Source organism: Panthera onca, chromosome E2 (genome assembly GCF_046562875.1).
Source record: "Panthera onca isolate mPanOnc1 chromosome E2, mPanOnc1 haplotype 2, whole genome shotgun sequence".
NCBI classification, from domain to species: Eukaryota; Metazoa; Chordata; class Mammalia; order Carnivora; family Felidae; genus Panthera; species Panthera onca.
In genome coordinates, this window is record NC_138353.1 from 44,750,281 (window position 1) to 44,764,527 (window position 14,247).

At 45.4% G+C, this 14,247-nt stretch overlaps 1 protein-coding gene across 2 annotated transcripts in view; it reads left to right on the forward strand.

The window, feature by feature from the left end:
• Positions 1 to 14,247, forward strand: part of WWP2 (WW domain containing E3 ubiquitin protein ligase 2) — a 151,288-nt gene that overhangs the window by 54,765 nt on the left and 82,276 nt on the right. The window contains exons 1-3 of one of the 2 annotated variants that reach the window (XM_078438936.1): positions 11,036 to 11,053; positions 11,143 to 11,280; positions 13,113 to 13,209. In XM_078438936.1, the coding sequence (XP_078295062.1) occupies position 11,053; positions 11,143 to 11,280; positions 13,113 to 13,209 (236 nt within the window). In that variant the 5' untranslated portion in view covers positions 11,036 to 11,052. Of the gene's footprint in view, positions 1 to 11,035; positions 11,054 to 11,142; positions 11,281 to 13,112; positions 13,210 to 14,247 lie in introns of those variants that run through there. The other variant, XM_078438935.1, reaches the window with a different exon arrangement.

Here is a 14,247-nt window from a genome sequence, read left to right on the forward strand (position 1 = left end):
GTCTTTTGCCTCCAGACCCCACTTTTTGGGGGAATATTTGAAAGCAAATAATAGATAACATGTCATTTCATTTGTAAACACTTCCTGTATACGTGTCTAAGTGATGTGGAAATTAAGAAAAAAATATATCCACTATGCAGATAATGGAAATTAAAAAATAAAACCTGTGTTTCATAATCTTACTCTTGAAGCACAACTTACAGTTTTTCTCTGCTTAATTTATTTCTTTGTCCCTTTACATATTTATTTTTATGGGATTTTAATAATAGGTGCTTTCTATAACATCATGTTCTTTTTTTTTTTTTTTTTTTTAAGTTTATTTATTTTGGGAGTGCCTAGGTGGCTCAGTTGGTTAAGCGCTGACTTCGGCTCAGGTCATGATCTCACGGTTCATGAGTTCCAGCCCTGCATTGGGCTCTCTGCTGTCAGGATGGAGCCCGCTTTGGATTGACTTATTTTTGAGAGAGAGTGAGAGCAAGCCAGAGAGAGAGAGAGAGAGAGGCAGAGAGAGAGGGAGAAAGAGAATCCCAAGCAGCCTCTGCACTGTCAGCACGGAGCCTGATGAGGGGCTGGAACTCAATGAATCGTAAGATTATGACCTGAGCTGAAACCAGGAGTTGGGCACTTAAGCGACTGAACCCCCCATCATGTTCTTTCTTTGACTTAACATATGTAGTATGAATAATTTTCCAGGTTCTTGTACACTCTCGATCATCATTAATCCATATCTTCATTGTGGCATATTTCACTCATCTGAAATTATAATTTTTATTTATTTCATTATATTTTAAAGTTTTATTTATTTTGAGAGTGAGAGAGACATAGGGTGGAGGGGCAGAGAGAGAGAGAGAGAGAGAGAGAGACGGAGAGAATCCCAAGCAAGCTCTCTGCTGTCAGCACAGAGCCTGATGTGGGAGTTGAACCCACGAACTGTCAGATCATAACCTGAGCCGAAACCAAGAGTCAGACACTTAACTGACTGAACCACCCAGGCACCCAGAAATTGTAATTTTTAAAAAGCAGTTTTTTAAAAAGGAGATTTTTTTATTGTGAAGTGATTACCTCAAGTTTACTTAACATTCATCATCTCAGATACAGAAAGAAAAAAGAAAACATGTTTTTCTCCTTTTGATGAGAACTTTTAAGATTTACTGTCCTAGTAACTTTCAAATAGATCAGTATCAAGTATAGTCACCATGTTGTACATTACATCCCCAGTCCTTACTTATCTTGTAACTGGAAGTTTATAACTGCTGCATTTTTAAAAGCAGAATCTTAACCGTAAAAGTTCTCTTCTGGCCAGGCTTCTACATTTTGTATTTAAAGACCGTTGAAAAGGAGGTTTGTTCACTGGAAGCCTGCCCCTGCCATGTTTATAAACATGGTTTTGATCCCGTGCCACAGGGAGAGGTGGTGTGGCTGCTGAGGTTCCTTGAGGGCACGGAGAATGGATGAGCTGTTAGGGTGGCTCCGATCTAGGAATCTAGGAATTGCCGTTCGTGGGTGTGAGGACTCTCCTTCCCATTGGGGATGAGGAGCTCTGATGACAAAGCAGCAGTAACTCATGGATTGACAGTTTATTCTAAAGACTTTACTTCCCCAGATCTGTATTTATTGCCCCTGAATCACTTAAAAAATTAAAGCATGTGCTACAGCTTGACACATGGTGAGGTTTACCAAGACAGATGTATTCTGTGTTAAAAGGACCCTCAGTTGGTTCAGGAAAGACTCTGGCTCTAATGTACCTTACTCAGTGGATGGCTGTGACGAATAGCTCGTTCTGAAAAGTACATGCCGTGCGCTTTTTTTTTTTTTTTGTTTTGGTAAGTAAAGGAAAATGTCTGTTCCTGCATGGGCTTTGGCTTTTGGCATGAATCAAAAGAAATAAAGATGATCATGATCGATGCATCTGTCGTGTACCGAAATGAGGATGCGTGTGCCTAATGCCTCCTCTCTCTTTCCTCTGGTGGGGGAGCTGTCCCTCTTCCTACTGTCTAAGGACGGATTCTCCATCCATGCTTCGGAGCCCATGTTTCCTGCCTTCTCAGGAATCCTTCCTTATTTTCCTGCTGCCTCTCTTGAGTGTTCTCTGTCTTTGCAAGGTCATCTTCATCTGTTTGACTGTTAACTGAGTTTCCTATCATTCCGTCTTCTGTGATCACATTCCCACCCATACCTCTTCTTTATGCATAACCACCACGTGCAGATGACCCATAGGTTTGAATCTCCAACTCAGATCTCTCCTCTGAGCTCCATATTTACGTACCTGCCCACTTTCCTGCTGTCTCCTTGTGGATATGCCAGAAACATGTCCAAATCTGACCTCATCGCCACTTCCCCAGACTTGATCCCCTTCCATTGTTCCATATTTCAATATGTAGACCCACCCTTTGTCCAGTTAGGTAACTTAGAAGCTTATGGGTCATCTTTGATACCTCTATCCTCCTTGCCCACTTACTTTGCTAATCTGTTTTCAGGTTCTCTTGGTTTTTACCTTTGCGAGTCTGCAAGTCTGCCTACCTCTTTTGTCTCCACCTCTGCTGTGTTTTCCTTTGGCCTCCTTACTTCTGTCCTTTTTCCAGTTTGTGTGCAGACAGAATGATTTTTGAAATCACAAAGCTGATCTTGTCACACCTTGATGAAAAACCCTTAAGTAGCTTGCTGCTGCTGTTAAGATAGAGAAGAACTTTTCAACATGGCGGACCCACAAGGCACTGCAGTGTATGGCCACCATCTGGATCTTCTACCCCATTTGGATCACAATTCCATCTCTGTTTAGTTTCCTAAATTCATCCAGCTCATTGTGCCACAAGGCCTTTGCACCTGGTGTTTCCTCTGCCTGAAATGGTCTTCCTCTTCACTCCACCCCACCCTTCAACAAGCTAATTGTATGCTTGAAACTTCAGAGCACAGTTGAGTTGTCAGTTCCTCAGGAAACTTCCTGATGCACTGATGAGGCCAGCTATCCAGTGCTCATGGGACACTGATGTCTTGCATGGAATCTGCTAATACAGTTGCAACTTTATATTTCTCTGCTAGATTATTTATTTGTTTCTCTCAACAGACTTGTGAGGTTCCTAAATGCAGAGACTTAGTCTGTTTTCATTCTTCATTATAACCCAGCTTCTAGCACAGTGTCAGGCGGATAGTGGATGCCCAGAAAATGCTTCTTGAGTGAATGAACAAGAAAGAAAGAGAGAAAATAAAAATTTACAAGTTGGCTTCGTAAAATGAAGCTAATTTCATTTCTAAAGGAGTTAATGGAACCCCCAGTAGACCTGGGGGTTCATTTCGAGATCGTTGAGGGACTCCCAGCAGCAGCATACAGAAGAGTCTCAAGGCCAAAGTAGACTCTTCCTTGCACCCTGTGTTCTGGGAAGAGCCTGCCAAATCATCAGTGATGGGGGCCGAGGAGAGGTGGGGTGAAGCCGAGTCAACATTGTCACCCCAATAAGAATTCCAACGTTTATGATCTGATGCTAGCTTGCTAGAAAAGCCTTTCTCTTGTTAGGCTCTGGCTAAGTTTGGAAGCCAAAGAGACATCATAACAGTAAATCCTGGAAGCCTCTGGCTTCCTTTACTGCAAAGGGAATGTGAAAGAGTGTTCTCTTTAAATCTGGGGTACACTCCATCCTGTGTGTGTCTGAGTTACAGGGAGGCGGGGAATGGAAAGGAGACTATTTACTCTCTGCCCTTCTGGAATTTCCTCCTGTTCCGTTCCTCTGTGCACCAGTGTTTCACAGCTATGTGTAGAATGAACACTGACCTGTTAATGAATGCCCTGCTTATTTTCACTTTCTTTTGATGGGCCTATGGGATTGGGGGGCAGGAGGAGACAGGAAGAAGGTTGTTTGTTCCACTGAGCAGCTCTGTTAAGGCCAAATCAATCACATCTTCATCGGGCTTCCGAGATGCTTGACCTGAGAGTACTTAGCCTTCCTTAAAGGTATCCTACTTTTGTGTCTGGTTTTATTTTTCTCAAATTTCCAGGTAAATCCTTACATTTGTATTCAGAGTTAGGAAGAAAACAAAAAAAACAAGATTCTTCCTTTTCAAAGATAATGTGTGTACGTGCACATAAGTTTTGGTGGTGTGGGAGCAGGAGGGAGCAGTGATGACAGAAGATTCTAGAGTAGAACGTTCCTTCATACACTGCAGTGAAACTGTCCAGGCAGGAGTTCTGGATTTCATAACTGAATCGCATTAATAGTGGCACATTTTGGCAGTTCTGGTTTACATAGTTTTTTCTTTTGTTGGAATAAGGAAGGCAACTTCCATGCCCTATTTATCTATACTTATTGGTACCATATGCAAAGAGCATATTAACAAGTCCAAGTCAAGAAAGGGAAAAAGTCACTCTTAGAAAAATATTACTCATCTTTATTGCACATAACTGCTCTTCCCAGTAGGAAATTATTAACCTGAAGCCACTTGCAAATCTGAGGCTTTGAAGTAAAGGAAAAATAAAAGTAGGAGTTACTCCTGAAGCAGCTTGTTGTACATTCCCTACCTTTTTGTATTTCAAACTGCACATGTGATATTGAATTCTTATAAGAATTTTAGTTGGTTTCATTCACTGTTTGTGCCTGAGGTATGCTGGCTTGAAAATAAAAACTGTTCTGGAAAGTGTCAAGCATACGTGAAAGTGGAAAGAACAGCCCGTGGACCCCTGTGAGCCTGTCAGTCAGCTCCACAGCCGCCTGCCGACAGCCATCCCTGTTTCATCTTACTCCTTACCCCAGTCCCCGCTGGGTTGTTTTCCTTAAACCCCAGGTGTGTTTTATCCGTAAGTATTTTACTACGTGGTTCTAAAAGATAAGGGCTCCCATAACCATAATGCCAATTTCATACCTAAAAAACATACTGATAGTTATTGAAATATCATCACACATCTAGCCCGGCTTTACGTTTCCCCAGTTGTCTTACAAAGTTTCTTTTCTACCATGGGTTTGTTTGAATCGGGATACAAGTAATGCTGATAGGTCTCTTCAGTCCCTTTTTTTATTTTTTTTATTTTTTTTTATTTTTTTTTATTTTTTTATTTTTTAATATATGAAATTTACTGTCAAATTGGTTTCCATACAACACCCAGTGCTCATCCCAAAAGGTGCCCTCCTCAATACCCATCACCCACCCTGCCCTCCCTCCCACCCTCTTCAGTCCCTTTTAACCAATATGTTCTCCTTCCTCTTTTTACCCCTCATAGTTGACTTTTGAAGAAAATGGACAGTTTGTCTTGTGGTTTCTCACCTTTTAAGGATTGTGCTGTTTATATTCCTGAAGTGTGTTTTGACATGTTCCTGTGTCCCCCTGTGTCTCCTGTAAACTCATAGGCAGATCAAAATGCTTGATCTGGTTGGGTTCTTCTTTTTCCTTTCTGATGAGGTGGTGGTGCCCAATGTCTGCTGGTCTCTCGTGGCATGCTAGCTTGCCCAGTGTTCTCCTGGCACGGTCCTTGAGAGTTTGCAAGTTCTTATCCCCTAGATTCTAATGTCCGGCTCTCCTGCGGTCTGTTGACCTTCATAACACAGCATTATGTGGTATGGATAGCCAGTTAGTACTTAGAACGGAACAGAAGGGCACAGTCCCATAACCGAAGAAGTACATTTGCTGATTGCTGAAGTTATAGCATGTGCTAACTGGGACCTTGGCTTTCTCAGAGAACTGAAGTCTCCTGCCAGCGGAATATTTTCATTATATATGTTCCATTTGGCCGTAACTGAATCAGACTTCCTCCGGCCATGCTCTGAGTTGGCGCTTTTTGCAGTGCCTGCCCATCATCTTGCCCAAAGCTTTCATTCCAAGGGTCTGGGGGCCCCATGTGCTAGGTGGGAGTCATGGGTCTTTCCTAACACGTGCTAGGGAGGAGGCCAGGGTAGAGTCTTCGTTAACCACTGTGTTCCCAGAAGGTGTTGCCATGGCCTTGGCCCAACCCATCATCTGCTCCGGCCTGGAATATTGTACTGACTTCCTACCAGGTCTCATGTGCTTCTGCCCTTGCTCCTCCCGTGGCCTGAGTGATAGCACTACAGCACCAGTCACGTCCCTTCCTTGCTCACGATCCCTTAATGGCTCCCAATCTCACACGGAGTAAACTCCAGAGACCTTGCAAGAGCTCCAAGGGTCTCCTTGTGGCCTCTGGTTACCTACCTACTGCCCTCATGTCCTGCTCTTGTCTTCCCTTGGCCATTCCAGCCATACCAGCCTCCTTGCCATTCCTCACACATGCTCCCACGTGGGGCCTCTGCACTTCCTTTTCTCTCCACCTAGAAGATTCTTCCCTGGATACCTACGTGGCCTCCCCTGCCCCATCCTTCTTTTGGTCTCTGCTTAGTTGTTGCCTTCCCAGGGACATTTTCTCACGGCTGCAGGTCCTTCTCCCGCCTCCAGCACTCACCACCCGCTTTCCTCACTGGTGTTTCTCCTGCACTTGCCACCTTCTAACAGATTATGCAATTTTCTTAAAAAACAAAAACCAAAAAGCCTGCTTATTGTTTGTGTCTCCCAACTAGAATAGAAACACCCAGGCACGGCGTTTTTGTCTGTTTTGTTTCTGTTTAATCTCAGGGACGAGACTAGGAGGTGCTCGCTCCACGTCCGTGAACTGCGTGACCACAGGTGGAGGGGGCCTGACGAGGTGCGCTTCCTAGGCGAAATCACTGTACCGTACCCGTTCTTCCATCAGTTTCCTGGTTTTTGAGCAGCGCCTCACAAGGCAGCAGGACGACATGCTGCAGGAGAAAGGCCCTTTGTGGAGTCGTCAGTGTGGCTGTAGTGAAACCCGAGGGCCCTGGAGACCAAGTGGCTAATGCTGCTATTTATAGCTGGGATTCCAGTATATGTTTTCCAGCCACACTTACTTCTTTCAGCCTCCCCGGTATGCTCAGGTCTGTCACTCAATTAACTAATGGTTTCTTTAGTCCCATTATGCATTGTAGGGCTCCCCTGGCTCAGGTATTTTTTTCAAAGAGAATAATGGGGAGTTCTGTTCTCAGAGGCTTAATTTTTTAATAGCCCTGCCAATTTAAAAAAGCCCTTTTCCAACTTTTTTATTATGAAAATTTCAAACCTACAGGAGAATGGAAAGAGTAATACAGCGCACACCCAGAGGCCCTCCACCTAGACCTTGCTAGCACGCTGCTGCCTTTGTTTTGCCGACACGTGTGAGCCTGTGGGTGTGTGTATTCTTTTTCCTGACCATTTGAAGGTAAACTGCAGATACCATGGCACCTCATTCCTAAAAACTTCAGCGTATTCTCCTATAAAACCATCTGAGAATACTTGCGTAATTTGCATCTCCCGAGAATGACATTCACGTTGAACCTTGGAAAATTAGCAGTCGTTTCATACATCATTTAATATCCAGTCTGGATGTAAATTTCTCCAATTGCCCCAGGAATACTTTTCAAGCCGATGTTTGGTAAAACATTGCATGGCGTTTGGTGGTTATATTTCTTTACTTTTTTTTTTTTTTACTTTTTTTTTTTAACATTTATTTATTTTTGAGACAGAGACAGAGCATGAACGGGGGAGGGGCAGAGAGAGAGGGAGACACAGAATCGGAAGCAGGCTCCAGGCTCTGAGCCATCAGCCTGGAGCCCGACGCGGGGCTCGAACTCAGGGACCGCGAGATCGTGACCTGAGCTGAAGTCGGACGCCCAACCGACTGAGCCACCCAGGCACCCCTATATTTCTTTAAATCTAGAAGAGTCTCCTTGCCCTTCTTTTTTTTTTTTTTTTTTTGGTAAGTTTTTAAAGATTTTAGTTACTTTGAGAGACAGTGCATGGACTGGGGTGGGGCAGAGAGAGAGGGAGAGAGAGAGAATCCCAAGCTCCTCTGCGCTGTTAGCACAGAGCCCCACATGGGGCTCAATCCCATGAACCATGAGATCATGACCTGAGCCAAAATCAAGAGTTGGATGCTTAACTGACTGAGCCACCTAGGTGTCCTTTTGCCCCTCTTTTTAGAAAAGAAGCAGTGTAATGACATTGTCTTTTTGAAGAGTCCAGGATATTATATATGTGTCCCATATTCTGGATTTGTCTGATTGCTTCCTCGTGGTATTGTGAATTTGTTTCTCTGTCCCTATATTTCCTGCAAATTGGGAAGGAGATTTAGTGGGTTAGTTGGATTCAGGCTAAATGCTTTTAGAAAGAAGACTTGAAAAGTGATGTTGCGGGGTGCATGAGTGGTCCAGTCAGTCAGGTGTCTGACTCTTGACTTCAGCTCAGGTCACGATCTCACAGTTGGTGAGTTGGAGCCTCTCGTCAGGCTCTGCGCTGACAGCTTGGGGCCTGCTTGGGATTCTGTCTCCCTCTCTCTTTGCCCCTCCCCTGCTTGGTCTCTATTTCTCTCTCTCAAAATAAATAAAAAATAAACTTAAAAAAGTTACCTAAAAAAGCGATGTTGTGTACCTCATCCTGTGTCACGTCATGAAGTTTGTGTGTCGGGTGGTCTTGCTGTTAGCGATGCTTCATTTGATCACTTGGCTCTGACAGTGATGGCCAGAGATATCTCCGACTCTGTCTCTCTTTTTAGCGAATAGAACAGTGGAGCATTATGGTCTCCCAAGTTTTGTTGAAGGGGGAAAGACGTCCCTTCCCACTGGCTTTTTTTGAAGATAAAATGTATTTCAGGGCGTCGCAAGGTAGCTTCTGAGCCTACTGGTATATAATGACTCTACTGGACATGATTAATGGGTAAACAGAAGAGAAGAGCTAAGTTGGAGCCTTGAGATGAGACCATGTAGAGAAAAAGTCAAGTTACGCCTGTGGCTGCTGTCAGAGGACCATGGCAGTGTGACTGTCAGGAGCTTGAAATTAGCAACAAGAGGCCTGGGCCGCCTCTGCCTTCCCGTTGAGCATTATCATCCCTCCAGAAAGGAGGGGACGACATGCCCACACTACATTTGTAAAATAATGGCCTTTGAGGCACTAAGAAAGGAATCACGGAACCCTTCTGGAATACTCATCCCAGCACATTTCCAAGGCTGGTGTGCTGAATCCAAAAGGATGGGCATCTTTAGGAAGTGTCCTGGAAACAAGATGAGAAAACAGTTCATCTTCTAAGTAGCTCACCTTAGAAGACTTTTTGGAGTTTGTTGCTGCAACCCAGAAAAGGCTCCAAAAGGTCAAGAGAGGCGCAACTTTGCAGTGAACAAGGTAGACCAAGAGAACTGGGACTCTTCAGCCTAGAAACAGGAAAGTCAACAGGGAGATAATAAAAATGACAGCTTATTAGGAGCCCATGGGGTGCTCCTGTTTTCCAGATGGGGAGACTGGTGCTCATGTTAAGTAATTTGCACAACGCTACAAGCACCACGTAGTAAAAGTGAGATTTGAACCCAGTCTCCCTGGCACACGCCCCTCCTGAACTCTGTGCTCTACTTGGGCCCTGGATCTCGGCATAATAAGTAGGCAGACACCCTTGACTTTTCTTTTAAACAACAATAATAAACGTTTGTTGTCTCCTGGTTTCAGTGGGTCAAGATTTGTGAGTGGCTGAGCTGGGAAATCTGGCCAGGGATCTCTCATGAGGCTGTAGTCCATACATTGGCTGGACCATAGTCATCCGAAAGCAAGGCTAGGGCTGGAGGCTTGACTTCCAAGGTGGCTCATTTGCATGGCTGGCAAAGGGTGCTGGTTGTCAAAAGGCCTCAGTTCTTTCGTGACTGCTGGACTTTTGAAGGAACTAGTTTTCAGATTACAAGTGTTATTTTATATAAATATTTGGAACTCACCAAGTTCCTGAGTGAAAGTGACCGAAAATAGCAACAGACTCCAAAGGATTTGGAGAGATCCATTTCAGGGAAGAGAGATTAAGGTAAGGGAGAGACACTTAGGAGAACTTGAAAACCCAAAGGGTAACTGGTTCCCACATTATTATAGTAGATCCTGAATTGATCCAGACTTTTCCTAAGTTCTTAAAGGACTGTGTCTGTATTTTGATTTGGGACAGGCTTTTTTAGTTGGGGGGAGAGGTTGTTTCTAGAAAGTGCTCATAGAGATACTTATTTATGCATACCCTGCCTTGTTCTAGAGGACCAGGGAGATAGCTTATAATAATCTAGTGGCAACTCAGAGATAAAATAAAGTGGCGGTTTGGTGGGCGGTGGGTGGGGAAGGAGGTTGGAGTATGTGGCTCTTTTGTAGTCTGGTTTTGTAAGATGTGGGAAGGCCCTTTGGAAATCCTCATAAACGCTGCTCTCTTGGTAATTACCGAATGGCCCTGAGCTGGAGGTTGTAGCTCCCGAGCAGTAACTGGGTGGAAGCTGTTCTGTGTGGCCGGGCCTGCTGGTGGGGAGTCGGGGGGCGCTTGTGCCGCGGTTTCTAGCCCACGTAGGCTTTGGGGCATCTGTCTCGTATCAGTTTGTTCCTTTTTTCTGCTGTGGTTCCGCGATTCTTCTTGTTTGCCCACAGGGCTGACTTTGCCTGGTGTCCCAGGGGCTGGGTGACTCCGAGGTGCCTTCCCACCTCGGTTGTAGACCCCCTTTGTGGCTGGTTTATCCTTACGGACTAACCCAGGGCCACGGGACGATTGTGGAGCTGACTTACCTTTATTAAACTTTCATTGCTTAACGTTTTTTCCTCATTTCAAAGTGAGACCTCCTCAGGAGTGAAAATTCAAAACAAGTAATACTTTCTAACACAAATAAGAGAAGAAGCCCCTGCAAATCCTTCATCTAGAGATGACTCCTGATGACACTGCCTCAGGGTCTCCTGACCTGTTTCTCTTTTTTTTGCCACCATTGTCTGTCTGTATGGGCAGGGGGGTTGCTGGCTTGTGACTCCTTCCTCCGGATGCCAGCAATTTCTCTTTGCTCTTCTCATGGTTCTTCGAGTACAAGCAGACAAAGAAGTCGTGGAGAAATTAGGTAGCTAACCCAATGATACAAAATAGGAGTTTTTGTTTTGTTTTGAAAAATAGGAGTACAGCCTTTTCCCACCCATCTAATACAACAGTGATGACGATTAGACCTCTTCCTTCCCATTCTTCTTTCCACGCCCCGAGGCATATTTGAAGATGCAGGAAAATGTTGCCGGGGACGCCAGAGTAGGTTAAATGAGGGCTTACAACTTACCCAGTCTTAACGTGGGGTGCATTTGCTTTACTCCATCCCTGTTGCTTTTTGTGTTCAACAGTGGAGAACACGCAGCTGACCCTGAACCTGCAGACGGAGAACAAAGGCGGTGTTGTCTCGGGCGGTGAGCTGACAATTTTCCTGGACGGGCCAACTGTTGATCTGGGAAGCGTGCCTAATGGCAGTGCCGTGACAGACGGTGAGTGCCGCCCTGCTCCCCAGGGTTGTGCCGGGATGGGGCGGGGCAGGCCTGGGTGGGAGTAGGAGGAGGTGCCCGGGGCTTGGTTCTCTACCAGGTACCTGGGTTTGGGTATCGCTCAGCCAGTCCTGGCCCCCTGATTCCTCTTAAGCAGTTCTTCGCATGATCAAAACTTGTGACATGATTTTTTAAGGACAGCTTTCTGATAAAGGACCAAAATAAATGCCAGGTCTTTGTAAGTGTGTTGTAGTTTGCTTTGAGAGCAGAGAAAATATCTTTTCATCCCACACGGGCTCTCGAAAATAAGATGTCTTTATTAAATGTTACTTGGGGCCCCTTTTTCTTCCCAATACAGTTAAACTTCCTGGAGGAGCTTGAAGGTGTCTTTTATAAGACAGTATTGGGTGAGAAAGGGGGCTGTGTGTCTTAGAGATTCACACTAGCAAAATAGAGACAGAGGCAGGAAAATTGGAGTATCTCCCACTCTGTCCTGAACGAGGGCAGTTTGTTTCTTTTGATCTACTCTGAAATTAGTCACCTTTGGATCTAGCAGGAAATTATTTCATGAAGTCTGAGGTCTGAGATGGGCTGGGTTTCTCCATAATTTTTCTCGTTAAATGTGATGTAACTGTGGCACTTTCCAGGCCCCAAACAGGCTTTCTGTAGCTTTGAGGGAGTGAGATTTGAATTCTAATGCAAGGGCAGTAGGGTGGAATCTCAGTGATTGGATGGGCCTTGACTTGAGAAACCTCCCTGGACTGAGTGGTGCTTTGGGTACTTTTGGTGCATGGAGGAAACATGAATTATTCGCTCATTCTGCACGTATATCCGTAATTGAGCACCTGGTACGTACTAGGTCCTGGACCAGGTGCTAGCCAGATGGTGGGGGCAAAATTCATATGGTCTCTACTCCTAGGAGCTTCTGATTTACTTGGTGGAGGTGGGAATGTTAGACATGAAACAAGGAGGTGCAGAAATAATTATGTAACTGTAATTGTGACCAAAGTGATGAAGGAAAAGTACTGGGTGATATGAGAGTCCCATACTTTCGGGAAGTCTCACTTCAGCTGGGGACCAGGGAGGGTTTCTTTGAGGAAGCTGAGACCCACCAGAGCTGAAGAGATTAGACGGGCCAAGGGGGAGGTGTGGGGAGGTGCAGGAGTGGGGTAGCTGAGTGAGAGGTCGAGGGGTCCCTTGTGCAGAGGCTTCAAGGTGGGAGAGAGCTCGGCCTGCAGTGGGAACAGAGGCGGCCAGGTGGAACGTGGAGAGCAGGAAGGAGAGTGGTGGCTGGCGAGGCTGCAAGGGCAGCTCGGCTCAGACCACCCAGCCTCGAAGGCCTTGGTGAGGACTTTGGACCTCGTCCTAAGAAGCAGAAAGCTGTTGAGGGGGTTTTTAGCAAAACGGTGTCATAATTTGATTTGAATTGAATCTGATTTGGCTTTTTAAGAGCTTTCTGGTTGTGATATGGACGAGTGCAGTGCCCTGATTCCTTGCTCCCACTTTGCACGGTCAGCATGGGTTCTGCGTCTCGTGTGGTGCAGCTGAAGTTTATTCAGTGCACAAGGCAAGTTGCTTGGAAGTGCCTGAGGTGTTCTTGAAGGTCTTGGAGAAGAAGAGCTGTTTCCCAGGTTTGAGCGCCTCTGTGTGGGGGCCCCAGTCAGATCTCATCTGGCTGTCCCTCTGCCTGTTCGAGCTGGAGGCCGTGGCTTGCTAGGTGTGGTGGATAACCCGAACGCATGGAGTGAACTTTGTTCCTGAGCCACAATCTCAAACAAACCAGGGCTGAGCTTCTCAATGTTTCTGTCTTTTCTTGTGATGGGTCCCCTGTCTAGGATCCCAGCCACCTTCAAGAGAATCCAGCGGGACAGCTGTCGCTCCAGACAACCGGCACCAGCCCCCCAGCACAAACTGCTTTGGTGGGAGATCTCGGTAAGACAACCTCCCCCAACCCCCGCCCCCCCCCCCCCCCCCGCCCCGCCCCGCTTGTGGACAAGGAGGAGCTGGGAAGGTGCTCAGAGCTATTGGAAAACATGTTGGGAGGTGGCGAGGAACAGTTTATGTTAGAAACTGTTGGAAATTTCCAGAGGGCTTATCCCTGACTCAGTGTGTTAAGGAGGTGCTGAGGGGGGAGTACAGAACTCAGGATTCTCAGAATGGTCAGGGGTTCCTTGTCAGAGATTGGGACTGGCTAAACTGGTTATTTGGTTAAGAGCCGCCAAACAGAGCTTGGCTAGTGTTTTGTGATTCAGGGTCAGCGACCACAGTTATCCTTTTAGGATGTACATGCAAATGTTTAGAGCAATGGTTCTTTGTATGTGAGATTTTCTGTCTGTGCGTTTCTATTTTTGGGGGTGATCCATGGTTCCCTTTGGGCTATTGATTAAGACCTCCTGAACTGGAAGTCTGAATTATATTAGACTTATTATACATATCGAGAGTGACTTAATTTCCTGCATGCCTGTCTTATACCTGTATTAATGGTGCGAACTCATTTCCTTGGCAACTGAATTCCAAGACAGGAGAATAGTTTTAGGTATGTTAGAGAGGTGGGGAGGAGGGAGTTGGGAACCTGTTTTTATTATTTATCACAGTGTATAAAACCCCCAAAAACTTTAAGGAAATTATAAGGAAAAGAATCATATGAGTGCAGTTTGTAAATCGTTATTACCTGCAGAGAGTAGATAAAAAACTAGTAAAAATCTTCTGGAACAAATCCCAGGGATTGGGAATAATGCTTTGAGAAACACAGTATGATTTCAGCCAGTACCCACAGCGTCTCAAATGATCCCTCTGATGACAGCCATCAGCCTCACTGGATGTGGTGGTTTTGAGGGTCTGTACAGTTTCGGTGCCAGGCAGGTGTCAGGAGCAAGAGAGAGTCAGATGTTTAGATCTTTTGTCTGTGGCGTCACTAGAAGCCAGGGTGCCATTTTCCTGTTCTCTTTTCTCCAAGCCTCTGCAAAGGTG